The 9,087-nt window shown below is 34.0% G+C and overlaps 1 protein-coding gene across 10 annotated transcripts in view; it reads right to left on the reverse strand.

The window, feature by feature from the left end:
- Positions 1-8,488, reverse strand: part of LOC120315570 — a 31,970-nt gene extending 23,482 nt beyond the window's left edge. For 5 of the 10 annotated variants that reach the window (XM_039360146.1, XM_039360187.1, XM_039360136.1 and 2 more), the window contains exons 1-8: positions 8,343-8,487; positions 6,622-6,636; positions 6,040-6,057; positions 4,999-5,013; positions 3,015-3,032; positions 1,897-1,920; positions 495-512; positions 204-221 (exon numbers count right to left, since the gene is read on the reverse strand). In XM_039360146.1, coding sequence (XP_039216080.1) covers positions 204-221; positions 495-512; positions 1,897-1,920; positions 3,015-3,032; positions 4,999-5,013; positions 6,040-6,057; positions 6,622-6,636; positions 8,343-8,405 — 189 coding nt within the window. In that variant the 5' untranslated portion in view covers positions 8,406-8,487. Of the gene's footprint in view, positions 1-203; positions 222-494; positions 513-1,896; positions 1,921-3,014; positions 3,033-4,998; positions 5,014-6,039; positions 6,058-6,621; positions 6,637-8,342 lie in introns of all 10 variants that reach the window. The other 5 variants (XM_039360217.1, XM_039360156.1, XM_039360207.1 and 2 more) reach the window with 2 other exon arrangements.
- Positions 8,489-9,087: the final 599 nt, after the last annotated feature.

A 9,087-nucleotide genomic window follows, 5' to 3' on the forward strand; every position in this document is an offset into this window, starting at 1 on the left:
ATAAATTACGGATATTATTGAAGTAGGTTACTCAAGGTTCATCAACAGGAGAAAAATAATATGGGAAGACAAATAGGAAGTTTAAAAAAATGGAGCCACTATTAAAAATGAATAAAAAAAAAGTTGTTAGCCAAACTAAGGTCCTTCGTAAAGCTGTTCATATTTGGTGTTTATTTAATTATTTGTTAATCAGACAGACTCACCAGTTTTTTCAGTAGTTCCTAAAATAGAAAAATGAAATAGTTATTTTCTTTCTTACAGGTTAATGAGAGGGTAATAGGTTATTAGATCTATAAATTACGGATATTATTGAAGTAGGTTATTCAAGGTTCATCAACAGGAGAAAAATAATATGGAAAGACAAATAGGAAGTTTAAAAAAATGGAGCCACTATTAAAAATGAATAAAAAAAAATTGTTAGCCAAACTAAGGTCCTTCGTAAAGCTGTTCATATTTGGTGTTTATTTAATTATTAGTTAACCAGACAAACTCACCAGATTTTTCAGTTCTTCCTAAAATAGAAAAATGAAATAGTTATTTTCTTTCTTACAGGTTAATGAGAGGGTAATAGGTTATTAGATCTATAAATTACGGATATTATTGAAGTAGGTTATTCAAGGTTCATCAACAGGAGAAAAATAACATGGGAAGACAAATAGGAAGTTTAAAAAATGGAGCCACTATTAAAAATGAATTAAAAAAAAAAATCCAAATCAAGAATCCAAAAAAGGTTTCAATTCCTTAACCAGCTCTTTGAAGTATACTAATAACCATATTTTCTACGTAAGAAAGATTTGCTATAATAAATAGCAGTTATTCTCCATCCAATCGTTTCTTTACCTTTAAGCCAGCCACAAAAATTTATACTGCTTTTCAGATCAGTTAAATCATTCTAGAGAGCTGAACAATTTTCCTAAATTTGCACACTTATAGGAATCATCAACTTTTTGGCCAACACTCCCTAAAATAAATATGTGAATACATTTTTAAAAAACCTCTTAGTTCACACATTTTCCTCTTCTTGATGCATGAAATGTCATATCTCACCTGCATTTTTGACACATGTAAATGGATATTTAATTTCAAAATAGAAACTCAGATATATATTGTTTCTATGTGTGAAAGGGAGGAATTAAGAAATGCTTTGTGCAGATTAATTCTCCACATTAAGAGATGCATTTTGAGCATTAATTCCCTCAGACCAAATAGCATTCTTATCTAACAAAAGATTTCTAAATTTATGTAGGACTTCTAGTAACCTCAATCAGGATTTTTAACTAATATTATCTAAACTAAATATATGAAGAAATGCAGGAAACCCTATAATTCCACTTTTTCCTCTTTTTTTGATACATAACACACCATAACTTACTTTATCAAGTGTGTGGAGAACTTTTTCAAGGGGATGAGGATTATCATATGTGTGTAAGGCAAAGCATAGTCACACAATGGTATCTGTTCAGAAACATACAGAAGGCTGCCGTGTAATGAAAGTTAAACTTTCTAGGTTGTCCAGAGTCGCCTCTAGGTGAGAATGGCAGCAAAAAAATCTAATAAATAAATAAAAATAAATAAAAGTTGACACATGGGAATGTGTCAAATTTTATTGATTTACACTATATTTGATGATGGTGTCATCCAGCAAGTTAGTAGTCTATCATGGATTTACACAAGATGCTGTCAAAAACATTACATCATCTCTTGTGGCTGTCATAGTGCAGTGTATTATTTGAACCTATGAAATGGGTTATTGTGTTTATTATTTAAACACATGGGAAAATGTGTCTTTTGGGATAATGATGCAATTAATTATGATCAAAAATCTCAGCTCAGACATTCAAAGAAAGGAACCTTCATTTTGGAGAGTACCATTGCAAAACTAATAGTAAAACTTACATGAGCGCTAAGACACCTAAGAAACTGGAATAAAAAAAAAACATAGAATTATTGTTTTGTTTTAAAAGGTTAATAAAGGACATTAATAACTCCCCTGGTACATTAGTATTCTAGGATGTAGAAATCAACATCCAGTAATAGGGAATCCATGCTCTCTTCTCTTTTACACTGGACCCTAAAAAGTTAGCTTAACAATTTCCATACAACATGCTCCCAGTCCTCCTTTCCCTAATTCTCATCTTGCTGCTAATCTCTTCTCAATTGCCTTGACAATTTGGAAATGAATAAATCCCAGAATAAGGTCTTCAAGAATTCTATTGAGAAATACAGGGGCATAAAGTTACTTAATGGTTCCTTGTCTATCAACGTTTTTGCACACTTATTGCATTCTGAAACCCAAAGAAGTTTTTCCTGGCCAGCCAGCCCAACTGAACTCTTCAGAACCCTTTCTTAGCAGTTTCTGACCTATCTGGAATCAAATCCTCACTTGAGTGTCTTGTACATAGTTCTAGTTCTGACCCTGAACTCCTTGAGCAAATTGGGAAATATAGCTTTGTTTTGTATAGAATATTTGAAAAGGGGGATGGTACTGGTGTCCACTAATATACTCCATAAGGAAAACTTTCTTCACAGGTTCCCCCCCCCCCATGTGTATTGCTTTTGTTGTTTGGATCCACCAGCAGATTTTCCTTGAACACAAAACTAGATACGTTTGAATGTGTGTCAGGAGGAGGGGTTGTTTCAAGGAAGGCAATAAGATAATTCCTTTGTTGTTTCTTCCCTATCCTTCAGCTGCAGGAGAAAATATTGGGAGCCAATCAGAAAGCTTCACTTCCTATAAGTATATAATGCAGCGGAAAAAAAAATGTTTAGAGATGCAGAGGGTTCAGCCATAGTTATATGAGAACTTATTGTGTTCACCCAACATTTTCAAGAATCTCAAGTAAAGAATTAGCAGCCATATTGACTCAATGGGAAAAACTAAGTTGGTTTTAAAGTTGATTTGATTTTATGATCTATTATCTATCTCGGCAAATGCAACTTCTTTAGTCATTTTGTGATTCATTACATTATTTGTCCTGCCATGGGAGTTATTAGCAGAAGTTTGCAATACTCACCTCTCTTGTTTTTGGATCCTAAATTGAACAACAAAAGAGTATAGTTATTCTTCATGGAATTATTTCTCTACCTTTACTCATCTATAAAACTTATCAGTCCTTTGCAGATATCTCAAATCACAGTAGCACGGTTAGCCATTTTCCTAAATTGAAAGACTTGTAAAAAATTACCAAGTTTTTGGCCAATGCCAGAAGAATTAATGAAGAAAAAAACATATTATTTCACCTTTTTCTCTTATTTATGTGTAATGCCATAACTGATATGCATATTTATTTTATCATCAATACAGAGAGCTTTTTCAGAGGAATGAAGATTATCTTTTGTGTATAAGGGAAAGCAAACTGAGAGGTTATTTAGAAATTTACTGTAAATTATGGTGTAATGGTTTAAAATTTGAAATATGAAAATATGTATACTTTTAAAATAGATATTCGGTCATATTTGTTGCACTCCCAAAATACACCAATGTGCACAATTTCTAAATACAAAAAAGTTTTGTGATAATCATTGAGAGCACTTATCTAGGTAAATTAAATAATGAAGTTCTATAGTTATTCCTCCATGCAATCTTTTCTTTATTTTTTGTCATCCACAAAAATGTAACACTGCTCTGCGGATCTCTCAAATCAGTATATAGAAGTGAGCAATTTTCCTATATTTACACAGTTGTTGAAATTACTAGGTTTTTGACCAAGTCTCTCCCCCTTAAAAAAACCCATCAATCAATTTAAAAAACACCTTATATTTTCACTTTTTCCTCATTTCAGGGCATATATTGTCTGTAGACATTTTATCTGACCTACATAGACCTTTTATCAAGGATATAAATAACTTTTTAAAAGCAATCTTATGTGTATAAGGCAAAGCATGTTCACATTATCATGTTTGTTCAAAAACATATCAAAGAAGGAGAAGGTGGAGAAGAGAGAGAACAACAGTTTGTGTTTCTACAAGATATTTAAATGGGTAAATTTAAATGGAGGTTGTGCTTTGTGCATGATTAACCTGCTTACTTGTCACCTAGGATATCTTTACGGTTTGACATTTTAGGGGAACTCAAAGCACTTGATCTATTTATATCTATAGTATGTGAATCCCAAAAATGGCTTATTTCAGGAAGCAGGTTTATGCTAAAGTGATTTTGAGCCAAATCAATGTCTTTGTAGAGAGAGCTGCTCATATTTGGTAGTTACTTGTTAACTAGACACACTGACTTGTTGGGTCAGTGTCTTTTTAGAAATAGTTATTTTTGTTCTCATTCGTTCCTGAGTGGGTAATTGGTTACTGGCTCTTTAGATTACTGTGGATACTGAAAAGATTACTCAAGGGTGATCAATAGGGAAACAATGAGCATAGAAAGAAAAAAAGGAAAAAGGGCTACTATAAAAATGAATAAAAAATGTATTGCATGTGTATTTTTCATTTAATCTAAGGATATACAATCTGGTAAATCCAGTGGTGGGATTCAGCTGGTTCGCACCACTTCGGCAGAAATGGTAGCTAATTTTTTGTTGCCCAGGCCCAAAATGGACTTCCGGAAGTGGCATGAACACAGAGAACCGGTTGTTCACATATCTGAATCCCACCACTGGGTAAATCTATACCCGGAATGAAAAACTGATAAATTCGTTCAGCAGCCGGGGAAACCTAAGGATAAAACTGAGGTCTGAGACTAATCAGAAAGGTTCACTTTCTATATAGATATAATGCAGCAGAAAAGATACTTAGAGATGCAAAGAGTTCAGTAACAGTTATGAGTAAGAGGATTTAGTACTTACTGTGTTCACCCAACATTTTTACAAAACTCATGTAAAGAATTCATAGGCATATTGACACAACCTACAAAGCTAACTTAGCTTTAATATTTATGTTATTTTTGCCTGCTTATCTATTTGTGCATATACAACCTTCTTAGTTGCTTTGTGATTCATTTTATTACATGTGCCACCATGGGAAGGATTAGCAGAACTTTGCAATACTTACCACATTTTCTAGAACCTAAATTGAACATTAAAATAGTACAGTTATTTCTTCCATGCAATGGTTTTTATCTTTTAATCATCCACAACAACTTAACATTGCTTCACTGAACTCTTAAACCAAAGTAGTTTGACCAGATCTCTTTTGTTCTTATTTAATTCCTCAGGACTCCTGATTTGAACATTTCTAATTAAGGGTTAATACATTGTTTACACAGCAGACATAAATAAAAATGGGCAAAAAACTCCCTAAAACAAACATGAGATTAAATAACAAAAACACTTTTATTTCATACTTTTTTCCCCTCCTCTCGATGTAAAAAATACCATAATGTCCTGTGCATACATTTTATCAAGGCTACAGAAAATTGTTTAAAAGCAAACATATATATATAAGGCAAAAAATGTTCACATGACAGTGTTTGTCCAAAAATGTACTATAATCTACAGACGAATAAAGGAGAAGTTGGAGAAAAGAGACAAACAGCCCATGTTTCCACAAGATGTTTGAGCAGGTCATTTCAAAAATTAGAGGTTGTATTTGTAAAAGATAAACCTATTTACTTGTTACCCTGGATATACTTAGAGTATTTTTATTTCAGGAGAACTCAAAGCATTTGATCTATTTATGGTTCACTGTAATGAATTTAGAAAAGGATTTATTTCAAGAAGTTTTGCATGAATAGCATAATCATATAGTTTTTAGCCAAATTACTGCCCTTTGTATAGAGTACTGTTCATATTTTATTTTATTTTGCTGAGTGGTAAGTAGAGACACTATGCTTGGACCTAAACAAAAGAAAGAATAAAAGAAAAGAAAAAAGAAATGTTATCTTTCTTGTGTAGGTACTGAGGGATAATAGTTTATGGGACCTATAAGTTACTGAGGTTATTACAGTAGGTTACTCAACCTACAAAACTTAGTTGGTTTTAATGTTGAGATGATTTTCTGATGCTTATCTATCTGTGCAAATGCAAACTTTTTTTGTAATTTTTATTACATGTCCCACCATGGGAAGGATTAGAATAGCTTTGCAATACTTACATTTACATTTCCGGAACTCTAAATTGAACATTAAAATAGTATAGTTATTTCTTCCATGCAATTTTGTTTTATCTTTTAATCATTCACAATAACTTAACATGGCTTTATAGATCCCTTAAACAAAAGCAGTATGACCTGATCCCTTCTATATATCTAATCTGGTGTAAACTATTAGAATATTCAGAAACATGTAATATTTTTATACCTCATCACCAGGATAAATACAATTGTTTTGAAACAAATCTTGTTCATGACACCAATTCATTTTCAAAGATAATAGTAAGCATCTGAATTGAAAATATTGATCTTATTTACATTTCTTGACATTACCTATTTCAAATTGCAGATTGGGTTACTGGAATTGTTTACACAACTATTTGATGTGTTTGATGTGTTGTGCCAAGCATGTTCATATCATGTTATTCATTGAAGAGAACATATCACAAAGCCATACAGGCTTAAAAGTTGGCACATGAAAATGGACATTTATCCTCAGATTGGAAATCAGACATATCTGCGACATTCCTGAAATGCAATGATTCTGTGCATTCTCTAAACACATGGAAGATTTATAATACTTACCAACAGGGATGAGACCTAAATTTGAAAATAAAACAGTTCAGTTATTCTTGCATTCTGTTTTTCTTTTCCTTTTAACCATTCATAAAATGTTTTGTAAATCTGTTAAACTAAAGCCAGTTTGGTGTTGGGACTAAGGTGCTGGCCTAGAAACCAGAACCCTGGGAGTTCTAATGTTGCCTTAAGCATTGAAGCCAACTGGATGACTTTGGGCCATCAATCTCTTGCAACCCAACTCATCTGACAAAGTTTTGGTGTGGGGAAAATAGGAGATGGAAGGAGTATTATGTATGTTCTTTGCCTTATGTTACTTATAAAGTAATAAAGATGACATTAAAAAAACCTAATAAAATAAAAAAATCACTTGATCTCTTTTATTCTGGTTGCGCAGTGGTTAGAATGCACTTCTGCAGTTCAAGTCTCACTGATTCAAGGTTGACTTACCCTTCCATCCTTCCGAGGTTGGTAAAATGAGGACCCAGATTGTTGAGGCAAGAGGTTGACTCTGTAAACCGCTTAGAAAGGGCTGTAAAGCCCTGTGAAGTGGTATATAAGTCTAAGTGCTTTTGCTATTACTATTCTGAGGATCATGTGATCACCTTTTGCAACCTTCTGACAAACAAAGTCAGTGGGGAAGCCACTTAACAACCATGTTGCTAACTTATCAACAGGAGTGATGCACTTAACAACTGTGGCAAGAAAAGTCATAAAATGGGACAAAACTCACTTAACAAATTTTTCACTTAACAATAGAAATTTTGGGCTCAGTTGTGGTTGTAAGTCGAGGACTACCTGTATAGTTTTTATGTTATTTTTCTATATTTTTCACTTTGATCTGCCCAAGAAATTTTTATTAGTAGTAGTATTCCTCAGTAAAAAAAAAAAGCAAACAAGACTAATGTTATGCATTTTATCCTTTTTTCTGCTGAATCTTTAAAAAAAAAAAAAACCATCAAAGTCCAGCTTTCATGGCAGACAGGGCAGCAGCCCAGAATAATATAGTCACTGAGTGGGGGCACTGGAGAGACCTCATTTCCTTTAGCACATACACCAGCTAATTGGAATGGAGGCAGATAGAATAAAGCAATAGAGTCTCAAGTGGTCTAGCTATATACCAGCAGAGGGAGAAAAACATTACTTTGGATGCACAGCAAGAAAGCCTGGGTGGAAAACATCTTCCCAATAGGCAAATGATGTCTTGCTCTCTCAAAGCAATAAGGGGTTCATCATTATGCTGCACAAGCAGGTGGTAGAGATCAACACTAACTTCCTGACAGTGAGGACAATCAACCAGTGGAACAGCTTACCCCCGGAAATTGTGGGCGCCCCATCACTGCATCACTGGAGGTCTTTAAGAAAAAACTAGACAATCACCTGTCTGAGATGGTGTAGGTTCTCCTGCTTAAGTGGGGGGCTGGACTAGAAGACCTCCAAGGTCCCTTCCAGCTCTATTCTATTTAAAGAATGACATTCCTCAATAAAACATACAAGATTGAGGGGCCCTTGGTGCTCTCTGAGCTTGCTTGTTTTCTTGAAGATGTTTCATTACCCTAAGTAGGTAACATCATCACTGCTAGTGCTAGACCCCTCATTTCAACCCTGAGCTACAAATATTCTCCTTCGTTAGTACATACAAAATTGCATTCCTGGATCTCACTGAATATCTTGCTAAACATTCAGGACAGATTATCAGAAGTATTCATTAAGAGACAGAACAGCCTTACCAAAATGTCCTGTTGGCAAAGGAGAGCAATGAGAAAAGCAGACGCAACAGCCTGGAGATGCATCTTGGATTGGATTGGGTTGGTTTGATTTGACTTCACAGCGTTTCAGGAGTAAAGTCACGGATGTGAGGAAGGACAACTGCTAGCATCTATATTTATAGCAGGTGTCTGGGTGGGGATTTCAAGGATGACTGATCAAATGTTATCCCTCCATTGTTAAGGAGTCCAATCAGTTTTGTCAATAAGGAAATGTCAACTTATCTTAGAATTGTTGGCTGAGAAGGAATTGTTGATGCCAAAAAGCCAGGGGCTAGTTTGGATTCAAAGATTAAAAGGCATTATTCATCTTAAACAAAGAGCCAAAAAGATACAATTTGACTTTTTCTGTGTTTGGGCATTTGGGTTGCACAAATACCCTTTCTCTATAGAATCAAGGGGAAGTCGGTCATGAAGATTTTCGTAATATTGATCTGAAGGTCATTCGAAATAGCAAAGTCCTACAATTACAAGAGTATGGAAAATCGATGCTTACACATTCAAACCCATTAAAAAGACCACTTCATTTTCCTATGAATCTACCCCCCCCCCAAAATTTGACTGAACAAAATTTGAAAATAGAAACCAAAATTAATTCAGGTTATTAAATTCCTCTTCTGCCTCAACATTGCTGAATTGGGTGTATTAGCTCAATACAACCCAAAATTAGACTTTGGCCATATTTGAACAAAAAAAGCATAGATGCCTG

Source organism: Crotalus tigris, unplaced genomic scaffold, assembly GCF_016545835.1.
Source record: "Crotalus tigris isolate CLP2741 ecotype Arizona unplaced genomic scaffold, ASM1654583v1 scf7180000017576.4783729, whole genome shotgun sequence".
Lineage (NCBI taxonomy): Eukaryota > Metazoa > Chordata > Lepidosauria > Squamata > Viperidae > Crotalus > Crotalus tigris.